The 24,833-nt window shown below is 35.8% G+C and overlaps 1 protein-coding gene across 1 annotated transcript in view; it reads right to left on the bottom strand.

Moving 5' to 3' along the window:
* Window positions 1-1,597: 1,597 nt before the first annotated feature.
* Window positions 1,598-24,833, bottom strand: part of LOC150099458 (uncharacterized) — a 28,367-nt gene continuing 5,131 nt past the window's right edge. Inside the window, exons 2-5 of the mRNA XM_090404364.1 lie at window positions 13,262-13,314; window positions 12,332-12,439; window positions 5,871-5,903; window positions 1,598-1,672 (exon numbers count right to left, since the gene is read on the bottom strand). Coding sequence (XP_090260490.1) covers window positions 1,598-1,672; window positions 5,871-5,903; window positions 12,332-12,439; window positions 13,262-13,314 — 269 coding nt within the window. The remainder of the gene's footprint in view (window positions 1,673-5,870; window positions 5,904-12,331; window positions 12,440-13,261; window positions 13,315-24,833) is intronic.

The raw sequence follows: 24,833 nt of genomic DNA on the forward strand, positions 1-24,833 counted from the left end.
ACGAAACCGAGTTTCGGGATGGGATGAAAAAACCACCTATCTCCGTATGAGACCGGCTAACTCACCTTTAGTCGAAAGAGACCAGAGAAAGGTTCCTCACGTCAATGACGGGAATGGAACCCAGGTCTTTGCGAACAAAGGGCTTCGTCAATCACCTGTATGTCCATATAGTATACTGACTGAGCTATGGAGGCTCCTTACTGACCTACGAAGATAATTCTGGAGAGGTTAATCTTCGGATAATAAGCGTATCTTTCACTTCAAACTTCTTTAATTACTGTCGCAAACGTTTCGTTTACGTAATTGAAGAGTAAAGTGCTTATTGGCTTACTGTTCTTTACGTAATACATGAACTAATGGGTGACTTTGATTTTATTACAGGTTATTTACAAATCCTTGTAAAACATTCTATACAAATCCTAAATAAACGGTTACGAATGAGTTTATATTGCAAAATCATCTTAACAACAGTCTACAATTTGCATGCCTTCGTATCTTTCTTCTTTCTATCAAGGAAAGAGCGAACGAATCCATTAAATTTCAGTATCTATAGAGAATTGTTGTTGGTTTTTTTTTTTTAGATCTTGTCAGTGCTTCATCGAAACACATCTTCATGTATCCTGTCCGTTGAAGTCCTTTCTTTAGTCAACAAACGTGAGAGACATTGCTAAAATGGGGAAAAAACGATTAAGATTGCAAATATGTTAAGGCTGTAATATTTAACTCGTTATTCTTGTGACATTTTAAATCTTAAAATATTGTTAATTTGATATAACTACAACTAATTATTATCCGTAAAACAAAAAAAAATAATAATAAATAAATAAGACTGCATGAACCAAGTTCCATATTTAAGTATCCTTTTTGAAGATAGATGTGCGATATCGTTAAAGAAAATAGTCACAAATGCATACACAGCAAAAATGAAAATCTATATATTACTTTATCTTAAAAGAAAGATTGGATGTTTAAAAAAAAAAAATCAGTCGACCGTGAGATGCGGTGATTGATTCATTCAATCCAATACCCTTGGAGGGTAATGGATGGCAATGCTGTAGCTAATGAAGTTCTAACTGAGGCTCGGCTATTGCTGTTACCCTCCTGCCATGATCAGAGCTTTAATTGCTCAATAACACCTTATCCCTACACTGTCCTCTACAGATAACGGGGAAGATGAAAAGCATTCTTGCTTCTCTCCTTTAAGCCAGTCCTTATAAGGACTAAAGGTGTTTTGTGTTGGCTGTTTGATAGCTCGTTATTGATTAGTTCGCTGAAATATACACGGATGGCTTAAACATATATTATTAAAACTAATAACAAAGGAACGTTTCATTTTTCCAAATAAAAAAGAATGTATATTAGGTCTGGAAAATTGTTTTACAAAATTTATTATCCTTTCCGCTATTAATTCTATTATTGTAAAGTTTCTTTTTCTCATATGAAGATTTTTTCACTTACAAAGATAAGTTCAAATAAGAATAACATATGTACATAGGAAGAAGACACGAGGACGCAGATATTGGTTTGTAACGGTAGTGCCAATATTGATATTTCTATCGCCTTTACTTTCATATTTCATTCTGCATATTTGTATTCTCTAAATAAAACGGGGGGGAAGACAACTTACACCCACAATTGATCCATGCTTTATCTCAGTCACTGAAGGCGGAAGCTGAAATATAAAAGCAGCAAATTAATTCATTTAGCAGAAAATATAAATAGAGTATGACGTGTATATTTTATATACAGTAATACAAATACAAACAAATAAAAATTTAAATGACCGTTGCAGTTAATTTTCCTTACGACTTTGCTTAACTAGCGTTAGAGGTGTAATTTGTGGATTATTTTCTGATTATGGCAAGTCGGTGCATACTGGATGACGTACAGCTGTTTAAAGCTGTTCATATTTCTAGACCAACCAGGATAGCAAAAAAACTGTTGAAAGTTAAAATAGCCTGAATGAATTATGAAATAAAATATTTCTCGTTAACTCTGAGGAAATCTTGCTTAAGTAATTATGTTGTTTCTTTAAATTTATGTTAATGAAGAAAGATTAAAAAAATCAGGTAATGCTTTTATGGCTAATGAAGAAATATTAAAAAAAAATCAGGTAATGCCTTTATGGTCTTTAGGGCTAAACGGCCTCGTTTACTGCCCTTATAGGGGAGTAGATGATGCCGTTTAGCATTATCTAACTTTTAGAGACTGATTGTGCAATTCAATCTCCACTAGTAGCCAATCAGAGGTAGCTGGCATAAGGTTATCACTAATTTAAGCGGCTGTCAGTGAAGAGACAGCTCATCAAGTGCAGCCATCTCGTGATTCCTAGCCCTAACACAAAATTTTTAATGTCTTAAATAGTCTGGGTTCTACGGTCGATTTTCTTGAGTTTACAGGAAAAATCCGAGTTTCCGGGAGGGAAAAACCCCGCTTGCATCTGCCAGAGATCGACAAACTCGGGAACCAATCGAAAAAAGGCTTAGAAAACGTTCCTCTAGTTGGCGATTAGAATCGAATTCACGACGCTTTCTGTTCGGACGGTTTAACGCTGAGAAGTGCAAAAACCACTTCCAATGAGTATATTTTATTAAACCAATAACAAATAAATACATAGTAATAAAAAGAAATGCATCATAAATAGAAACATTATATATTTACATATGCTTTAACCGCCTTCAGGATATTACTATTTGTTAGAAGTAATTGCATTCAGATTTTTACTCTCAATACCTTTGCTTTGATGTTAACTATTTAATTGTTAGCTATTTTAACACACCGTTATCTGATTATAATTTTAATATCTTAAAGTTCAATTAGCATTCCAGAAATTCTCTTGTACTGATGCTCTCTCTCTCTCTCTCTCTCTCTCTCTCTCTCTCTCTCTCTCTCTCTCTCTCTCTCTCTCTCTCACACACACATAATGGTTCTTCCTGTTCAGCTATCTGAAAGATAGCAGTGGTTAATTTGATGCAAAGTGAATTCCTAAAGACTCCCATTCCTCTTCGTTCATCTTTTTCAAAAGGAAAGAGTTCCTCATGACATCTTGAATGTATCTATGGAATTTTCTTTGGATATTTTCATCACCTTCTGAAATAATGGTCACACCTGTATGTCCATATAGTATACATAGGTATAATAGTTATGATTGTTTGTAGTCTGCTTAACTTTTTCTCGTTTAGCCAAAATATTAGATTTTAATTTATTATTTGATTTTCTGTCATCCACTGTTTTGCAAGACTCCAGTTTTCTTCAGCTTTTTTACAATAAATCATCATGTGATAAAGTGTTTCAGAAATGACAGGCTGTAAGACCATCCAATGGTATTCCTTTTGTCACAGCCCACATTTTGGTTGGCAAATATGCATGATGAACTTTGGAAAAAAAATGTTTTATAGAACGGACTTATTGGAATACTAAATACGTTGTTTAAAACTGAACTTAGTTTGATCTCTCCACTATTTTGTTCTCGATGCTGAAGGTTTTGGGGAAATGGTTCCAGATAGCTTTTCATATATTGCTCTTGATTTGGTGAGTAGTAACTTCTCAATGTCGTAATTTTCTTCTATAAACCAGTATCCTCTAGACATTTCAGTGAGCATTCTTGGTGGTCTTTACCGATCGAAGGAAGAGAACTGATGCCTTTTTTTTCAGGAAGGCACCTTTATAGATAAGAAATTAGGTATCCGTAGTATGATTTACTATGTGCGCTTTTACTGCAGTTATGGCTCTGATTATCAATGTTTCAGGTCTATATTAACTAGACCGAGACCTCCAGCTTCTGTTTCGTGTAAGAGCGTTGTACGGCGCATTTGTTCATATAGAGAAACCCATATGTAGCAAAGAGCCTATGAATTTTATCTGCCCATTGTTTTAATATCCCATGTCCGTGGTATGGAATGTTATGTATTTTGTACCACAGTCGAGAGGCTAAGTACATATTGCAAATCCTAGTTTTGCTTCTGACAGAAAGGTGTCTATTTCTCATATTACTAAGTTTTTAATATGGCTTCATACAACTCTTTCCGTTGATCTACATATATGTCTGGGCCTCCAATTTTTATTCCTAATACTGGCAAGTAGTTTTTTTTTCCTCAACATTCTCGCCGGTATTTTAGGTTCCTTTTTCTAGTCGCCGACCGTCAAACAGCTAGACTTCGCCACGTTCACCTTAAGAGCTGAGGCCTTTGCAAAGAGTCTAATATTCTCATTGCTTCCTCCGTTGATTTTTCATTTTCTAGAGTGAGTGTTTGTCATCGGCATAAACTAGTAATTTTACTTCGCTTTCTCCATGAATATTTGTTCCTTGAATTTGTTTATTTGTGTTTATTGCTCTAATTAGTGGTTCAAGTGCTAATACAAAGAGGGCCGTAGAGAGAGAGAAGGTCGCCTTGTCGTACGGAACAGTTGATTTGGACAGGTGCGGAGAGTTTTTTTTATTTATGATTACGGCTTTCTGCATTTTCATAAAATATTTTTGACCATTCTTGAAATTTTCTCCAAATCCTATTTCTTTTATGTCTTCAAAGATGTATTCATGGCTCACTGTGTCAAACGTTCTTTCGATGTCTAGACTTAGTAATATGCATGGTCTTTTGATCAACTGATAGCATATAAATCTTAGATATGTCATGGTATCCCTTATATTTTTTCCTTTTACTGCGCATGTTTGATTAGGCGATATAAGTTTCTGTAGGAATCTCTATATTCTGTTTCTGAGAATTTTTGAAATTATTTTATAATCTGTATTTAACAACGTGGTACCTCTCCGTTTTTTATATCCTTCAGTTTTTTTGGATTGTAAACTTTTGGTAGTAAGGTGATGGATCCAGTGTTGAGGTTTTCTGGTTTTGCCTGTGTTTCTAACATTTGTTTAATCATCCTCATAAACAAATTTTCAAACTTTTGAAAATATTTTTGCAGAAATCACCGGTTAGACCATCTGCTCCGGGCGATTTCTTGTTGGGAGATGCTTTACTGTATTCTTGTATTCCGATATTGTAATGGGGCATCAATCTCTTCAGCCTCCATTCGAGTTAGCTTGGGTAAAAATGACACGAATTTATTTCGTTCAATGGTATCACTCTTTTCTTATGTGAATAGAGCTGTAAAGTGTTTGTGAGACGTCTTCAGTAAGTCTGCATCTTCATGCAACGTTTCCCCCTTCATAATGCATTTATCTGTCTTCTTTCGTTGCTGTCTGTTTCGAACAGTCAGGCAGTAGATATTTTGTCTTCATCATTTTCTGTAGTTTTTAAACACGTCCATAGTCATACACTTTCTATTTCCTTGTATTGTAGTTCTTTTCTTAATCGACTTATTTCTCCTTTTAGCTGTCTGTTTGTTTCTGTCCGAGTAGTGTAGGATAGGTGACTTTTTTAAATCTTCTTCCTTTTCTCTCTTTTCTGGTTCTTTATTCTACTTCCTATTCGGATAGACTGTCTTTGAGTTTTAATTTGAATACGACTGGAGTATGTTTAACGCTCTTCACAGTTTTTCCTCGATGGATTGCAAGGTAAATTATGTCTATTCTATATTGCCTGGAGCGACGTGGGTGAATTATTTCTTCATCGGATATAAAAACCTGAAACCATCAGTAAGTCCACAGTCTTTAAAGATGTTTAAATTCCTTTTGTGGTAGTTTGTTTATTCTCTGTTGGTCTTTTATCTTATTTTCTATATTTCATATCCCCTGCTACTAAGGCAATGTTTTTTGTTTGTTTTTTTGCAGTAGATGTTTCATTTGTTTTCAAAATAATTTTTTCTGCATGTTTTGTTGGTCCATATACATTAATAAATGTGCATACGAACAAATCCTACTAAATAAAAAATATACTTGTAAGTACAGAACAAAATCATGATTCTCTTACCTGTCCCATCAGAATTTCGGTACATCTACCCAACTGAAAAGAATACATACTGTTTTATTTTTTTCTACTTAAAATGACAAATATGAAAAATACAAATATGCTGTACTAATCTTTTCGTATAGTATTTAATATACAAAATTTGATTTGATATGAAAGGTTCGTGTACCGTCCATTTTGAATGATAGAGAAATTAATAATTTTTCATTTTTTTATCCGCTTATATTCTGTGTAAAGACAATCTTATAGCAATTGGAAATTCATTTTAAAGAGACCATATGAAAAAAAAAATATTTATTACAAACAAAAATCATGCTACTTGTTTTATCTCACACTTGGATCCTCTTAAGTTCCATTAGATTTTTCAATGTGTAGTAAATTTTATGTTTACTACATATACACCTCTCATAATTCCACTTCTAAATTATTTAATATTTTTATAGTCTGTTTTGCAGAAGCTCAGTTCTCACGTATTAAATTTATCTTTGCCGATGCTTTCTGTTTGAATTGGCCACTCAACTTCACACAAAGCTATCATAGCAGATGTCTTTCATCATTAATGCACATATACTGTAATAATAAAACAATACTTACCTAAGTTTCTTAAGTTACTTAAGTTTACCTTCTCAGTCCTATCTCATTGATAAGGAGTGTATTGATTACGCAATTCGTGTCAAGAATTCCACTCATTGGCATATACTTACATTAAAATAGTTGAAGTTAAAAAGGGGTTAGAGAGAAAAAAAATGTCTCACTCTCTGATTGAAAAAAAAATCGGTAATCGCATAAAAAAAAATCAGAAACGACACCCATATTATTCTCCTTTCCCGTGGAAGGAAAAGCAGGAAAAATCTTAAAATATGGTCAATAAACTCATCTTACAGAACTGTATCCAAAAGTTCTGAAATATTTCCCGAGTTTTTTTTAATAATAAAATGTCACCCATCAATAATTGCTTCTTTGTATAAAAAACAGCAAAATACTAATTATTATATATATGATCTATTATTATATATAATAATTATTTGATTTTTATATTGATTATTCTTGTTTTTTAATTAATAAAATTAAATAATTCAGTACACCTATTTAAATTTTTTATGATATTTTTCTAAAAGAATTATAATTTTTTTTCTGGTTGTGGGCTACCGTGTGGTGGCCGGGATAATGCATGCATGTCGTACGAGGCGACTAAAATGGGTAGCCTGGGAGGGTAATGGATGGCAATGCTGTAGTCAATGAAGTTCTTACTGAGACTCGGCTATTGCTGTTACCTTCTTGCCATGATCAGAGCTTTATATAGCTCAATAACACCTTATCCTTACACTGTCCTCTACAGATAACGGGGAATATGAAAAGCATTCTTGCTTCTCCCTTTTAAGCCAGTCCTTTTAAGCACTTTAAGTCTGGATGTGGGATTATAGTATTGCGGTTCATTCAATAGTTAATTCCTTTTTCAGTTTTGTATTTATTGTTGAATCAGTGTTGTAAACTGAATTAAATTTTGCTACTTGAAATCGTGGTATATATAGACAGAGTGAGAGCGCATGTTACTAATTAAGAAACTATGCTTAACAAGAGTATTTTAACTCTTCAGATAGAATATTCTTACATTCAGTGTCTTCAGACACACGCATCGTTCTGGCAGAACAATGCGTGTATGTGTGAAAGTAAATATGGTATTTTGAAAAGATAAAACTGTGATCATAGGAAAAGAATGTCTAACAGAATATAATGGATAAAAGTTAATTCAGTAACAATACTTCCCATAAAATCCCAATAACGGAATATCTTAACGCGAGAAAATCACCTTCTTGTATCCAATGCAAGTAATTTTCACCAAAAGTATTATTTACATTTTCCAAAAATAAGAAAATAAAATAATATTGACAGAAACTCTTACTTTTCCAAAGCACTTAGCACCCTACAAAATAAATATACACAAATAACTTCATTAACACCATTCCCTGTAAACGAGTTTCAAAAAGAAATGGCATTGTTTGTTTTGTTTTTTATGTGAATCCCAACCAAAAAAGGTTCTATACCATTATGAGTGTTTTGATACTGTGCATGGGATATTTGTCATCATAAAATTCCCGATATGTATCTCCAGGGGGTGTACAGGATAATTATCATAGTACTACATGAAAACGTTATACCATTACGAACTTCCGATCGACAATTTTCCTCCAAATTAATCTGTTATCTGTCAACACTCCAACGTATCAGATCTTATATTTCTGTCTTTTAAGGCACTTTATACTGTATCAATCCATCTCCATCTTGGTCTTCTTCTGGATCTTTATTCCTGGCAAAGAATCTTCATTAAAAATGACGCCTAAAGAGCTAAAATGTTTGACTTGTTCTATAGGTTTACTATTCAGGATATAGTTGAGATTATCAGTGTTTCTGCCTATTTTCAATGTCCTTGTTTTTTATTGATGATTTTCATAGCAAATGTATTACAAGAGTTATTCGATTTAGTCATGGAATCTCACAGATTTGTACTGGATTTATTTAAAAGTATAACATCATCTGCATAAAGTAAAGAGCAAAGACTAACATATCCAATTTTGATAACAGATTTAATACCACTTTCCTGCATAACGTTATCCATATATATATCACGAACAACAGTGGAGATAATGTGCCCCCTTGTCACACACCTGATTTAATATCAAACCATCTTCCTATACCTCCTTAAATTCTTACTGCTGATGTAAAGATTAAATAGACATAATGTATTGCTTAATACAATTTCCCATTTACATCATATAACTGTAGCATTTTGGACAGCTTTCCTCTTGGCACCTTTTCAATATGCCTTTTCCAGATCAATAAATTTAAATATAAATCATTCTTCAAAATCATCAGCTAATGCCTTTTTGTTCCCGTATAGGGAGTAGGCGAGGCCGTTTCTTAGACCTATCTAATTTTTGGAGACTGAGTGGGCAGTTCAATCTCCATTGGTAGCCAATCAGATATAGCTGGCCCAAGGCTATCACTAATTAATCGGCACGCACTGAAGAAGGCGGCTAGTAAGTGCCGCCGTCTGGTGGTCCCTAAACCCTAACATAACATTTTTAATGTCTGAAAATAGTGTGGGTTTGACGGCCGATTTTTTTGAGTTTATGGGACGAAAAACCCGAGTTCTCGGGAGACAAAACCCGCTAGCCATGGCCAGAGATCGACTAACTCTGGAAGCGATCGAGAAAATGCTTAGAAAAAGTTCCTTTAGTCGGCGACTAGATTCGAACGCCTTTCGTCGTGCGGTCAAGCGCTATAGAATGCAAACGCCAATTCTTATATTCCCAAAATTTCTTGACTATTTATCTTAAAGTGAAAATTTGAATCTGACACATCTATTTGGCCTGAATCCTGCTTGTTCTTCACCAAGCTTCCCTTCCACAATTTTTATTAGCCGTTTCTCAAATATACTTGAATAAAACTTACCAGTAACACTAAGTAGGGAAATACCTCTTTATTCTCACTTTCAGTTTTATTTCTCTTTTTTATGGATAGATATTATGAGAGCACTGTTCCAATCATCTAGAATTCAACCCTCTGACGAGGTCTTCTGAATTATGCAATGCAGCCACTGTAATATTTTTATACCTCCATATTTGAGTATTTCTGGTCGAATTTCATCTACTCCTACTGCCTTTCCGCATTTTAGATTTTTGATGATATTTTTTACTTCAATAAAAAAAGTAAGAATATGTATTCCTGGCAGCATTTCTGTTGGGAGTTTTCAACAACTGTGCTGACACTGTTTGTTTCATTTAACGGTCTTTCAAGGTAATTACTCTAAACATCTAAAATATCTTTATCTTCAGTTTTCACGTGATTCCGATTCCTTTTGCAGTATACTTTTCCTCCATTTCTATGATTTTTCATTAGCCTCCTGCTAGAATATAATATTTTGCCACCTACCTGATATTTATTTTCTATGTTCTTAGCAAGACTTACCATGACATTTATTTATCTAGTTTTACACAAGGCTTCGCTTTCTTACATTTTTCTCTGTATTCTCTAAGAGCACAAGCTGACCGACTTCTCAAGAATTTTCGATACGCTTTCTTCTTTTACTTGACTGTCTCTTTAACTTCCTGAGTCAACCATGGAGTTCTGATTTTTCCATCCTTACAGTAACCATATGCTTATCTGACTTAATCAATCAATATATTTTTCAGGGTTTGCCAATGAAACTCCAAAGTTTGGTTCTTGTTTTCAAACTCTTTCATTTTTTCTTCAATGATGTTTGTGTATTTGAGTCTACAGTTCACCTCTGAAAGCTTCTCAACTTTGTTTCAATTTAAAACTTTCTTACACACTCTTCTTTTCAATATGAAATTCAGTTTCATACTGCTCAAAACGAGTTATTGATCATTTCCTGTTTCAAATCGTCTGTATATATATACTCTGTGTCCTGAGCCAGTGGGAAAACATCGGTATCAATTTTAACATAGTGAATGTGATTTTGCTTATTTCTTTCACCTTCTCTCCATATGAATTTATACATATTTTATGTTAGAACATGGCGTTAGTAATAACTAATCCATGTCCTGAACAGATCACCAGTAGGCATTTACCATTATTATTAGCTTTGTGCTCTTCACCAAATTTTCAAAAAATATTTCTATATATCTGGTAATCATTTCTTACTTTGCTGTTTAGATCTCCAAAAAGGACCAACTTTCATTTTTCACTTTGCCAGCTGCCGTCTGTAGAACTAAAAGCACAAGTCGAACTGTCCGGTTTCCCATTCGGCTATTTGCTTACATCACTCTACTTATTCAAGATTATCCTCATATTTAGTAGTGAATATTATACCTACTCCTTTTCTTTTTATTAATACCGGAATATAGCATTTTGAATTTGTTGCTTAGAAATATCTTACCTGTTTTTGCCTTCTTCTTTGTTTCTGTCACGCCATTATGTCGATCTGGTATTTATCCAATTCTTGTGCTAATTCCATTTCTTTTCCATTGATGATTCGTACGTTGACAGTACCAATTTCTTTTCCATCGATGCTTCTTACGTTGATAGTACCAATCTTGAGCTCTGCTAATGCTAAGTTGGAATGTGTTCCGAGATTTGTTCCAGTACCTGATTTTGCGCTTTTCTCCATGTTTCCCTGACGAAAACAGCCGAGGCCTTATTATTTAACTGGACGATGCCTCAACCGGCATGAAATTCTGTCATGGTGTACCATCGTTTTTCATTATGGTTTAATTCAATATGAATACAGTTTGGTGGGCTTAATCCCAAATTACCACCCCATCCTCATTTGCTCATTATCTGGGTAAATACCTAACAGGGTGCACATTGAGGAGGTGAGGACATTAGGTTAGAGGCTGTAGTCGGTTCTCCGCATTCTTTAAAAGGCTACGTGGAGGTGACCTGCGAGTTATACAGCTTTGACCCTTAAGCATCCTGGATGGGATAATTAAGATTTTATTATTTTTTTTTACTTTTTATTTTTATTTCTTTTTTTTTACATTATGCGGAAATCCTTCTCCAAAGACCAAACTTTTTCAATTAAAACTCTTGAGGTCTCCAAATTTTTGAGATAATTGGAGATGATCGAATAATGAAATTCCTCTCCTAATTAAAGACATAAAGATAAAGAACAATATGCCCTAACTTTTAAAAAACTATAGTTGGTGTTTCTCAACAATAAAGAGTGCTTTTATCGTAGGTTTAGTTACTCGAATCCCTTTCCTAACATCAACAATTCTTAGGTGACAAATATTGGGTATTGACAATACCTCCCATCATTTTCGAACTTCTAGGAAAAATAACGGCTTGTTAAGTGACTAAAATCTATAAGTATCCTGATGACTATGAATAAAGCATTAACAAGCAAAATTCATTTTCTTGATAATTTAATTTAGTCAAATATACGATACAAGTATTAAAAATAATAATTAAAATACTGAAATGAATAAAAAAGCAATAGCATTTCAGTGGCATCAGTGATAATAAAAGGGTATTTGTTAGTAATTGCATTATTAATCAATGATGTCGAAACAAAAGACTGACGAGGCCTCTTTAAATAGAATTTAAACGAAAATTTCTTTCACAGGCTCCCTGATACAGAGTTCCGAAGGGTTTCCTTCCAGAAAATCAGGTTTTTCTTCCCACAAAAGAGACAAACTGGCCAGAATGCAGTTAAGGAGCGTAAACAAATTGGACTTTGTCTCATAGCCTTAGTTTTTTTCTAGCTTACTTCAAACAATTCAAACTTAACAGCTATCCGTGCTATTCTGTCAAAAACATCTATCAACAAAGGAACCTATATTCCTTTTTTATTTATTTATTTATTTTGTTGCTAGGCAGTGACTGAATATTAATTACATACAGTAATCTCAAAAGAAAATTGAAAAGGAAATTCATAAATATTGAACTCAAATACGCTCTTTGGTTATGCACTTTGTTTAATACTAATGCATTTTACTTACTAGATTTTGAAGGCCTATATCTCTGCATATGTCTAATCCTGCTTTTATTGTGTCGCCATGTGATTGAGGTGCCACATTATTTACACAGAGTTCTGCCATTTCTACTGCCTGTGAAAAAATTAGACACAAAAGTAATATTCAGAACTCTTAGCTATCCACTTATATTCATTATATTAGAAATAATAAAAAACAAGTAGAGAAACTTTGCTAATTATTATTGATAATAACTAATAGATAAAATAGCAGTGCGATAATAGAATGCTGGAACTAACTACAAAATGGCCCTACTATAGAAGCGCTACACCCGCTAGGAGTAGGTAGAATACACTTTACAGGATTATACGCCATTTTTTCCAAGATGTAGCTGGATTTGAGTGTAGATAAACAAGTCTTGACGTACATGGATGCGAGTCCATTGAAATTAATATAACGTTCGGGTACTATAAAAATAATATGGATGCGAAGCATATCAATATCAGTATGGATGGTTCAGTAGCAGACTTCAAACAACAGCGCGCATCAGCAAGTCCTGCTTCAGATTTGGAGAAAACTGCCACATGAAGTTTAGTGTAGAAACGAACTTTGCACTATTGCTAAACAATTGTGTAAACAGTATGAGTTCACTGACCTACTCACTCGCACAATTGTAACTGAACAGCAGAGAGTGGTCAATCATTTTAATATAATAAAGTAGAGACTTGTCATATTTTTGAAATTTGACATTTGAAACTGGAAGAATCAGAAATATACTGATGTCTGGTTCATGTTACGAACGACAAATCCAAAGGCTGCAGTTTAATAGTTGGTCATGCTCTAAGCTTGCTTTCGTGAAAAGTTCGTGAACCTCAAATATCAGAAAAAGCAAAAAATTATAAAAGTAAAGCAGAATCTATACTGTAATTCATTCATTCGTTTTTAATTAATACTTACTCGATCACTAAATAATGACATGCAGTGGATGTACATCCCAACGAAGTCAGTACCTGAAAGAGAAGAGGCTAAAATTACAAATTATTTCAGTAACTTGACATTAACACTAGATGACATGAGTAGTATGGGAGGCGGTTCTGAAAAAATGCTTCCGGTGGGCGTGGCTTTTCCCTGAGGGCATATGTGTCAATGGCTTCAGCTCCTAGTAGGGGAGGCTCTTCTGACCAAATGTTTCCTGTGTGCGTGGCTTCCTGACGTCATTGTGAGTGACGTCATGAGTTTGGAATGTTAGGAATTTCCCTGTGGGCAACTGTGTGAATGGCTTCAGTTCTTGTGTTTTGGTTCGCGTATGGAATTATGGATGATTTTTTTGGTTCGCCTATGGAATTATGGATGATGATAGAGATAAGGATTCGTGTTGTGATTGGTGGGACACTTTAAACCAAATGCTTCCGGTGTGCGTGGCTTCATGGGTGTGGAATGATTGGAATTTCCCTGTGGGCATATGTATCACTGGCTTCAGTTCTTGTGTTTTGGTTCGCGTATGGAATTATGGGTGATGGTAGAGATAAGGATTCGTGACGTGGGTGTGTGTTGTTTTCAGATGTAGATAATTGACGTCATTTGTTATTAGTAAATAAATGTCGTCATTTGTTATTTGTAAATAAGTGACGTTATTGTTTTGAATGGAAAGGGAAATATATTAGTGTATAAGTAATCGCGTTGTCATTGGTGGACACTTCTGACAAGATCAAGATCAAGATAAGATAAGGAATCGTGACGCGAATATTTGTTGTTATTGAGTTTGGAATTTCGCTGGGCCCCACTTCTGTCAGAAATATCACGTGGTGTTTTGGTTTGGCTATGGAATTGTGGGCGATGTTTTTGAGATAAGATATCTTGTAATTTTCGCAGGGTGACACACATCAGTCATTGTCGTCATGTTTTGTTTGGTTGTCTAATGATGGATGTACTAATTTCCAATACATTATGGGGTATTTCTTTCTTTCCTGTTAAAGGTGGGAATTCTTAGAGTAGAGTTGTGATGGTGTCCGTGTTTCGAGTTTTTCTGAATAATTTAATTATATACTGATATCACTCAAACACACATTTTTTTTTCCATACCTCATCTGTATTTTCTTCTATATTCATATTCTAATCAAGTTCATATTTTGTTCATAATTCATCCGGATATTTTGATTTGTCTAAAAGTAAGATCTTAAAGTTCAATAAATAAATAAATAAATAAATAAACAAATCGTGTGTGTATTCACGGTTATTTCAAAAGTGTTCTTACTTAAACATACATACATAACACACATCAAAGACACTGTTTGTTCTTTTAAGTTTACATATTTATTTCACAGATATTATTTACAATGCAATATGCAGAAATAGGAATTTACATATATCACCAATGCAAATTGTGTTTTTCTTGGCGTAACATTTCTTTGATGAGGCAAGTTTGGTTGCCTGCTTTTGATACTACTTCCCATATGATTATGGAAATTTCTCCGGTCACTAATATTAGCAGTACTGCTATAAAAGCAAGTAACTGCCACTTTTGCGATGTTTCTTGATTTTCACCTGCAAAGAAAAAAAAAATCATTGATAGTAATGGAAAAGTTAGCAGATTACTATAATCCTAATACAGTAGTTAGTTTTGGAAGTATCAAAGCTTTACAGAAACATACAAATTTGCCAAACCGTGAAAAGTTGGTTAGCAACACAACCTACTTATGTGAGACATAAACCCATTAGAAGAAATTGAAAGTTTATTTTCCACTTGGTTAGAGTATAATAAATTTAGTTTAATCCTTTATCCAAGTGTGAGCAAACAAAGTTTGCGCCTGAAAGTATCTTCAGGACTGGGTTAAGGTGGTACACACCAGGGCAACTCGTTGCAAAGGTGGAGCAAGCTACCAACACTCCTATCCTAGTATCTCCTATAATGCAAAACACATCTCCTTGCGGATATGTCTATTGTTATGCATTAAGGGAAGGGCCACTACCCAGACCGGTTTCGACCTTTATTGAGGTCTCTTCAGTGGGAGCCAGGCCCAAGTCGAGATATCAGGCAGAAGCATTTGCAGGTCAATTTGCAGGTTGACCTGCAAATGCTTCTGCCTGATATCTCGACTTGGGCCTGGCTCCCACTGAAGAGACCTCAATAAAGGTCGAAACCGGTCTGGGTAGTGGCCCTTCCCTTAATGCATAACAATAGACATATCCGCAAGGAGATGTGTTTTGCATTATAGGAGATACTAGGATAGGAGTGTTGGTAGCTTGCTCCACCTTTGCAACGAGTTGCCCTGGTGTGTACCACCTTAACCCAGTCCTGAAGATACTTTCAGGCGCAAACTTTGTTTGCTCACACTTGGATAAAGGATTAAACTAAATTTATTATACCATTAGAAGAAAGTTTAAACGCAATCAAATCAAAGTCACAACACTTTTACACACTTTTCAATGTGATTTGGCAGATATGTTATCCCTTGCAAAAGAGAATGGGGGTGTGTGTTTCCTTCTTGTATGCATTGATTGTTTTTCCCGATTTGCGTGGGTTCGAACACTGAAGAAGAAATCAGCAGACGATGTTGTTAATGCTTTCGAGTCTATTTTTAAAGAGGAAGTGCCATGTTACATAAACACTGATCAAGGAAAAGAGTTTTGCAACAAGAAACTTCGTGCATTGTTTAAGAACCATAATATTCATGTCTACACGACCAGGAGCGAAATGAAAGCACCCATTGCAGAAAGATTTATCAGAACATTGAAAACAAAGATCTACAAGTGGATGACGTATACTCAAAGTAAAAGTTATACAAATGTATTGCCGACCCTTGTACATAGTTATAACCTCACACCACACCGCACTATCGGTATGGCTCCTTCCCAAGTTAACCTTCACAACAAGGATCGTGTTGGGAAATATTTGTACGGAACCCAAGAGGAGACTACCAAACCAAAATTTCAAGTAGGTGATAGTGTGGTTTTAAGCGATGATACCCACAAATTTAGAAAAGGGTATTGGGGTAACTGGACACGAGAATTGTTCACTATTGCTCAGGTTATTAATAGAAACCCTGTAGTATATAGAGTTCGCAGTCGGGACGGAGAGATAGTGGAGGGAACTTTCTATGAACCTCAACTGCAAAAAGGCTAATATACCCAATGAACTTCCGGAAGACGTGTATCTAATCGAACAAGTACTTAAGCAGCGCAAACAGAAAGGAAAGCTTCAGTATTTTGTTAAGTGGCTCGGTTATCCCTCATCCTATAATTCTTGGGTTCGTAGCGAAGATGTTTTACTTAACCCTCCCCAGTAATGCCAGTATGAAAATGTTTCCTACAAACACGCAAACGAAATTTCAAGTGGAATTACCACACGAGATCAGACTTAAAGGTAAATGGGAAGTTGCTCTTGCCGAAATTCATCTTCCGGGAGAATTTAATAACATCGATTCCGGTTACGATGAGTTTCATATGATACGTGCAATTGGTGGAGGTGTCAATAATATCGAGAACAACAACATCGCAGGAAATAAAGTTTTCGAAAAGTCTAAAGAAGGTTTTTACAAAGTGTACAAGATTCCCCAAGGCAATTCACCCTCTGAACTTCTTCAAGCAATGTTTGATGTGAGTTCTGTGATTACTGGAAAAAAGAATCCAAACAACACTATTTCTCTGACAGTCCCAAAAGATTACAACCTTTTGTTTCCCAAGGAGGCCGCAGGTTTGGGCCTTCTACTGAGTTTTAATCAGATTGGTGTTAAACTGAAAGGTACAATCACGGGGAAATATCCAGTTGATATAAAGAGGGGTGTAGCCGCATATTTTGTTTATTCTGATTTAATACAAGAACAGATAGTTGGTGATACATGTGCACCATTGTTACGAGTTGTTCAGTGCAGCACTAAGTGTTCCTTCGTTTTTGCTCAACCTGATTATTATCCGTTACGAAAACAAACACTTCAGTCAATTAGCATTGAAATTCGTTCTGACAGCGGCGAATTGTTCCACTTTCGTGGTGGCAAGACAATAGTTAAATTACAGTTCCGACAAGTGAAGGATGACTGATTATCTCAGATATTACACATTGCAGGCAGGTGAGGCTCAAATGTTTACGGGCCCCCCAATACAGCGTGGGTACGGATTAGGTAGCATTTTCAGAAGTGCCTTCTCCTTTCTAAGTCCACTTTTAAAACCTGCAGCTCAATTTGTCGGTCGTCAAGCCTTAAATGCCGGTCAGCATATGATAGGAGATGTATTGGAAGGGGTACCTGTACGTCGAGCCTTTATAAACAGAGCATCAGAAGCTGGGAAAACCATTGCTGAAAAGGCTCAGAGTCGATTACTTCAGAGAGGTCAAGGAAGCAAGAAGAAAAAAAACGAATACTAAAAAACGCAAGCGAGATGACATCTTTTGCTGAGGATATGATGTCAGAGTTAGATCTTTTTTCCCACCCTCGTGTCAACATGTGTGTGGAGAGAAGTTCTTATGTTACCTACCAACCAATATCCAGTACTGACAGTGGAGGTCCTGTGGAATTTTGCATACCAGGTACATCTGAAGAATACTTGGATTTGGGAAACTCATACCTACGTGTTCGTGTGCGCATCACCGACAATGATAATAAACCTATCGAAGATTCTTCAGTTGGTGTTGTGAATAATTTTTTCCATTCCCTGTTCAGTCAAATTGACGTTTTTCTCCAAGATAAACTAGTGAATGTGGCATCAGACACGTATCCTTATAGGGTTTATATTGAAAACCTACTAAATTATGACAGAGATGCTAAAAACAATCAACTCACAAATGAACTATTTGTTAAAAATGATGTGGCTAATGTTAGTGATATGTTTACCAAAAGTGAATGTGGGATGCGTAGACGACAAGCTCGAATTAACCAATCAAAAAGTGTCGAGATGCTTGGGCGAATACACGCTGACATCATGCATCAAGACCGGCACTTGATCAATAACGTTACTGTTCGTGTTCGTATGGTTCGCAGTTCTCCCGAATTTTGTTTACTGACTGCAAATGCTGATTCTAAGGCTAAAGTGCAAATTGAAGAGGCTACACTTTTTGTCCGCAAAGTCAAAATAAATTCAAAGATTCAACTGACTCACCTGTCTGTGGTAGACAAGTCAAACATGATATACCCCATCAATCGTGTGCAAGTGTCTTATTTTTCAATTCCCAAGGGTATCTCAGATGCCACACGAGACAATCTGTATCTAGGTGAAATACCATCTAGATTAATTATTGGACTGGTCGCTAGTGATGGATTTAATGGCACTTTCAACAGAAATCCATTTAATTTTCATCATTTCAATCTGAATTTTCTTGTAGTGACCGCTGACGGTATTCAGTATCCCTCACAACCTTTGACTCCGAACTTCAAAGAAAGGCATTACAGCAGATGTTACATGTAACTGTTCACATCACTAGGTAAATGCAACAGAGACTGTGGTAATGACATTTCTTATGAAGAATACGTAAAGGAAAACGTTCTCTATGGATTTGACTTATCGCCAGATCAAAATGCCGTTGCCCCCCATGTCAGCCTGTTAAGAAGAGGAAGTGTGCGACTCGAAGTTAAATTTGCTCAACCTCTTCCTGAAAACATCACAGTGGTTCTTTATGCAGAATTTGAGCGTACGTTATCCGTAACAAAGGATCGTTCTGTGTTACTGGACTATGAACACTGAACAATTAGTAAGCATACTAGAGTTAGAACCCAGTACGAGAAAAGTGGGTTTAGGAGTTTGTGCTCGTGATGAATTGCCACAATATCCGATCAGAAAACAACAGTCGATGTTCGTAGTGAACACAGATCCTACCTGGTTGCCAGGACAACATTGGCAAGCTATCTATATTAAAGACAAACACGGTGATTTTTTCAATAGCTTCGGTCGTCCACCCGAAAACGATATTGTTAACTTTCTGAATATTAATACTAATAAATGGTATTATAATTCTGTAGCTGTACAAGCTAAGGAATCTGTCGCTTGTGGTTTGCATTGTGTGTATTTTTTAATATTGAGATGTCGTGATCTTTCTATGCAAAATATTATTAGCAAATGTTATTCTAAGGATTTGTGGTTAAATGATATTGTAGTAACTAATGCTGTTACAGATCATTTACTGAAAATAAAAAAATAATTTAAAAAAAAAAATAATAATAATAATTGTATTTTTTCACTTACCATTTTTTCCAAACCAGTTTCTTATTCCCACGCAGCTTTCGGGGAGATAGAGAGATGAATTTGGTACTCCTTCTTCGAGCTCTCTTGCGGGGAGGGATTGGAGTGGAAGCATTTTCTTCACTGGGACTGGCTGACGTTGATGGTTGATGGGAATGGTTCCGGGTATTTGATTTGTTCAGTAAAGGTTCTGGACGTGGTATTCTATGTTCCTGTTGCTCTCCTTCTGTGAGAGCCAATTGGTTTTTCAACCCTAAATACTTTTGCAGAACATTTAAATATGCTTTTACTTTTTCATCTGCATGTTTATTTCTTATTTTTAAAATAGCACTCATTTCGTCATCAAGTGTATACAATTCATGCTCCTCTGGTGATTGGAGAAGAGTAAATTTTTTAAACATATTCATTTTCTAATAAGTGAAGTCAATAAAGGAACAATGATATTGCCTAATAATGGGAACAGCGCTCCACCGTGCTGTAAAACCAATTTTCTTCTGGTTATGAAGGGAAGCGATTTGTTACTTAGTGCTCTTATAATTTTTTTTTTCCTTCGTAGGCGTGACTTTTGCTTGTTTTTTAGTGGAATATTTCCACATAATACATTTTTGCAAATTTCACAGAGTGTGGTGATTTGGCTGGAGGTGCAATATTTTAAAGCATCATTTGCTTGTTTGGGAGAGGAATGAGATAAGTACTTGATGAGATATTCATAGCGTTTGATACTATCAGCCATTCAGGGATAAATACTGTATTGGGTTCTTCTCCTGGCAAAATCCGTGACCTCAAGCATAAAATATCAGGTGTTTCCTGTCTAAAGTCTAAAACTAAATATGAGTGGGGTTCCCGTGTTGCATCTTTATAAATCTGAACTAACACGTTCGTTTGTCCTGGAAATACTTGGGAAGCTAAATGAGAAAACTGCAAAGAGTCTCGGGGATTTTTAAAAGCAATAACATAATGACTATTGAGAGAAATTGTACGAAAATGTGTACCTTTACAGAATAAATTTTGTGTCAGTAGAATGACACTAAGGTTACGGTGATGTGAACCTTTTATGAATACATCAGCTATTTCCGCGCTGTCCTTAGCCTGGTGAACCAAATCATCGATTATGAGTAAATTTCTCACATTAGAATCAAATTCAGATAATTTCAAACCATTCACGAATTCTATATTGGTAAATTTTTTAAATTTATCTTGATTTTCACTGTAACAGTAAACGATTCGTTCCGGTGGTGATTTGATTAGTTGATTACAATGTTCTATGAGAGACAACACGAATGTTGTTTTTCCTGACTGAGTAGCTCCCGAAATTATACATGTAAATGGATGTATGAACATAGTGAAAATGATAACATAATAAGACTGTGATTGTTTTTATATAATCAGAGGTCATGTAAAAACAAATAGATACTTGTTTTAATATCAAAAAAATCTCCTTATCAATATTTTTTTTTTTTTATCACAGTCACCATGTAATCATGCCAAGACAACTTTCTTTTTTAATTCTAAGGAAAAAAAAAAGCTATTGTGGAATAATAGTAACAATAACATTGATGTAAAAAATGTACAAGAGAAGGGCGACACTGCAAATCATCGTGTTGGGAAACAACCATGAATTTTTACCTACCAGGTAGAATGTTGTTTAGTTTTCTGTCCCATAGATGGCATCTTTTGCTTATGGGGTATATGAGTGTAAGGAATTATCCTTTAAAATACCCATAGGGAAAAGTGCATGTGTCTGTTGACACTATGCGCTTCGCAAAAGTGTATCCAAATCTTTTTGTTACAGGTCATTTTGAGTTGACAGTTCCATTTGTCTCTGTGGACAGAAAATGGTACAGGAATTTGATATATTTTGTGGCTCACCCCTTACTGCTGCAATCATAGATTCCAGATTAATCTCAGTGGCCGCGCGAGAATTTAAAGTAATGCCTTTGCATTTAGTCACAATCTTACCCCCCCCCGCGTTCTGTAGGAATAAGATTTGGGGCCTGTGGTAACAAACTCAACAATAAAGTCACCGTCCAGTTCATCACCTAGCTCCCCAAGGTAGTGACCAATGGATGGTGAGTAATCGCCCGGTTTTTCACTGAAAATGACAGAATCAGTATCTGTGTATAAAAGCCGTCTTTGCAAAGGTTCCATGACCTCGTATAACTTTATCCTACCGTAGGCAGCTACAAATGAGGAGATGACAACATTCCCTTTCCTATTTTCAGGCTCAGTGCCTTCAACAGGCGAGTAGGCAACCATCATCTGCTCTTCTGAAACTAACCTGGCATCTTGGATAACTTTACTGTTATCTACAAAAAGTTCTACGAGGTCTTCATAAGAGGAAATCACCTGGGTCTGAGTTCTTAACATTCTCATGCCAAGCCTTCCTCATAGAGAATTCAAACAAAGCTTAGCAAGTGAACGTTTACCAGGGTTTTTACTAATGTGCTCACTATTTAACATAACACCTTCTCTTAGCAAAAACTCATCCAGATAAGCCTGTCGGTTTTGACCTTCAGGCCATCCAGATGCTTCCTGTTTCAGCTTCAGAAAGGTATCAATATAGTGAGCAAAGAAGTTTTCTTCCCCTTCAAATTTTTGAGAAAAATGCCACACCTCGTAAAATTCAATAACTTTATAACCGCGAGAACGTGCTAAATCTAACTCTGGACTGCACCAATAACCTGTAAATGATCGGTCCATATGAGAGCATAATGGGACCATTTCGGAAGCACACTTTCCACAAAGGGGGAAGATTAATTTTTCGTTAACTGTGATGGGCAAAACCGGTAAAAAGAGATCAGTAGGTGCTTCCACTTTTGCATGGCAAATACCAAAGTATACCCCAGGAGAATAGTCGAAATTATCGATAATAACTTCGGGATGCCCCATAGGAAATACCTGGTATTTCATAACCCATGGATAAAGGCTATTGAAGTCCAAATAGCGAATAACTTCCCCTTCTGACTGAATTTTGTGATACATTTTGTAGCAGTCGGTTCTGCCACCATGCAGAGCACTACGAGGTAATATGGGATCTGGAATATTAAGAGCAGCAATAAAGGTTTTCAAGGCTGTGTTTTCAGAAATTTCAGCATTAAACTGACATTCCCAAATTGAGATAACGTCGAATCCTTGGCTACAAAAGTAGTTTTCGCGATCCTTTGTTTGCTCAAAAAGGGTTATCATGTTTGTATTTCTGTATGGTTGGAATGTATTTGGCTTGTAACAAAACTGACAACCATGGAAGAAGCAACCGTAGAAATCATATAAAATGCTTCCACATTTCCCATCGACAAAATAAGGTCTAATGCGGACTTCCCCCCCCACAGAACGTGCATGTTGTATGGTTATGTTGTTCTGTTGTTCTTGCCATTTGAGCCAAGTCAAAGCCTTTTGACTTTGTACATTTGCCCCTATGTAACTCCGAGCAGGAAGTATGGCCAATGTATTAGGTTTCAAAAAGTTTCGGAGAAATACTCTCAAACATACCCCTGCAATTGTAATGTCATGGAGAAAGGGATCAATCTGGGTGAGCTGTATGAAGAGAGTGCGAAAAGTGTTGCAACTGTCTCACAAAACACGCACGTCATCTTTCGTATAAGCTAAAAGTTCTGCTTTCAGACAGTATTCAGTGTCTAGCCGATATTCGTACCAAGTCTCGAACTTTGTACGAGTTTCTTTATTCATAAATTTCGGCTGGAAATATGACTTTTCGGGGATGACTCCACGATAATCCAGAGAATCGGATGTGTGAAACTTATGGGGAAAGAAACCCTTACGAACTTCTGGGAGATCGAACATGGCTGGCAGTTTCCTAAGAGCGACACTAATGTAGGAAAAACTATGAAGAAATATGATGTTTAAAGGGTCATAATAGATAGCAAATATCTTCGATCCATCAAACACTACACAGGGTTGGAAATTTTTTGAAAAAAGATATTCCAAAATAAAATACCCGTCAAAACCACGAAAATTGTGTGCAATTACACGAAGATTTTCGTATTTTGGTTTGACAGTCCAAAGGATCTTACCATCTCGATCTCTTTTCATGATATTCCTGACAGAAAACAACTCATCTAGAAACTGACCCACACAGTTTTCACCCCAGAACTCGCGTTCGTGACTACCAAAATCAGCTATACATAAGACTGGTACATGACAACGATTTTTAGCTATAGTTTCTGTGTCAAAAAAAACCATAGAAACCTGTTTATTTGAGACCTCCGATTTCTTCACAAAGCATTTCTGTTTTGGGTGAACTGATTTGCAGTGAGTGCAGAAATTTTCAGGTGGACAGATGTGACTTTTATCTGTAGAGAAAGTAGTCAAACACTGTCCGCAACGATGAAATTTTGAACAAATATTTTTTGTATGTGCAAATTCAGACATTCGTTGCCGTAGAAAAACCTATTGCATAACTTACACAAAATAAGGTTCTGCACACTATGATTGGCGTTTGTGTGGCAGCGGGTGCACACATTTTGACATGTATGCATTTGCAATTTGACAGATTGTTTGAATGTTTTCAAACAACTGGGGCAATAATAGCTATTCCAAACAGAGCTGGAACACTATGCACAAAATCATAATGAGCGTTACGGTATAAAAGACAGATCTGTTTATTTGCATTTGGCCCCCGAAACACCACAGAAAAATCAGCATCTGCCGAAAAAATTACGATTTGGTATTCCGGAGTCAAATGCTTTTGAAAGAGATGTGCTTCTGGAATACCACAAGAAATGAGCGGAACCCCCTGCAATTTTGCGAAGAGTTAAAGCCCTCTTTGTTTGTATCTGTTTACAATCTAAACGCACTTGTCTGTATGTTGCAACATCATCATTGTGTGAAGAAACACCCAGAACAAGTGCTCGGGCCATGCAAAGATTGTCTTTGTTGTTAATTTCCACAACAGCTTTTTTTATTTTCACAAATTCATCCAGGCTAAGCAGCGTTCTTCTTTTAACATTGATTTTTCTACCTCCACCACTCCCATTGTTATTTATATTGATAAGAATGACATCGATAATCAGATCATTTGCCAAAAGAAACTCACGTTTCGATTGGGCGACAGCATAAAAAGCATCAACTATCCTTTGGATAGTTAGTTCAGAAAGCAACATAAACAGTAAGTTAATGTTGCTTTCTAAACTGGATGCACTAACACCCAACCAAACGTGAGAAAAAGTTCCAGAACCCGATAAACGCTGAATGATCTCATTAAGCATATCTCGAAAAATATCAAAAAAGCACTCTGGTGAAAAGAGTTCCAGATCATGAAATCGAACTTGATACTCTAATTGTCGAGTTCGATACTTGATAGATTTATGTGATTGGGCCACCGAAACAGTATAAAAGTCCCTGT

The sequence above is a fragment of the Typopeltis vanoorti genome, chromosome 14 (genome assembly GCF_054136105.1).
Source record: "Typopeltis vanoorti isolate ZY-2024b chromosome 14, IOZ_Tvanoo_1.0, whole genome shotgun sequence".
Taxonomy (NCBI): domain Eukaryota; kingdom Metazoa; phylum Arthropoda; class Arachnida; order Uropygi; family Thelyphonidae; genus Typopeltis; species Typopeltis vanoorti.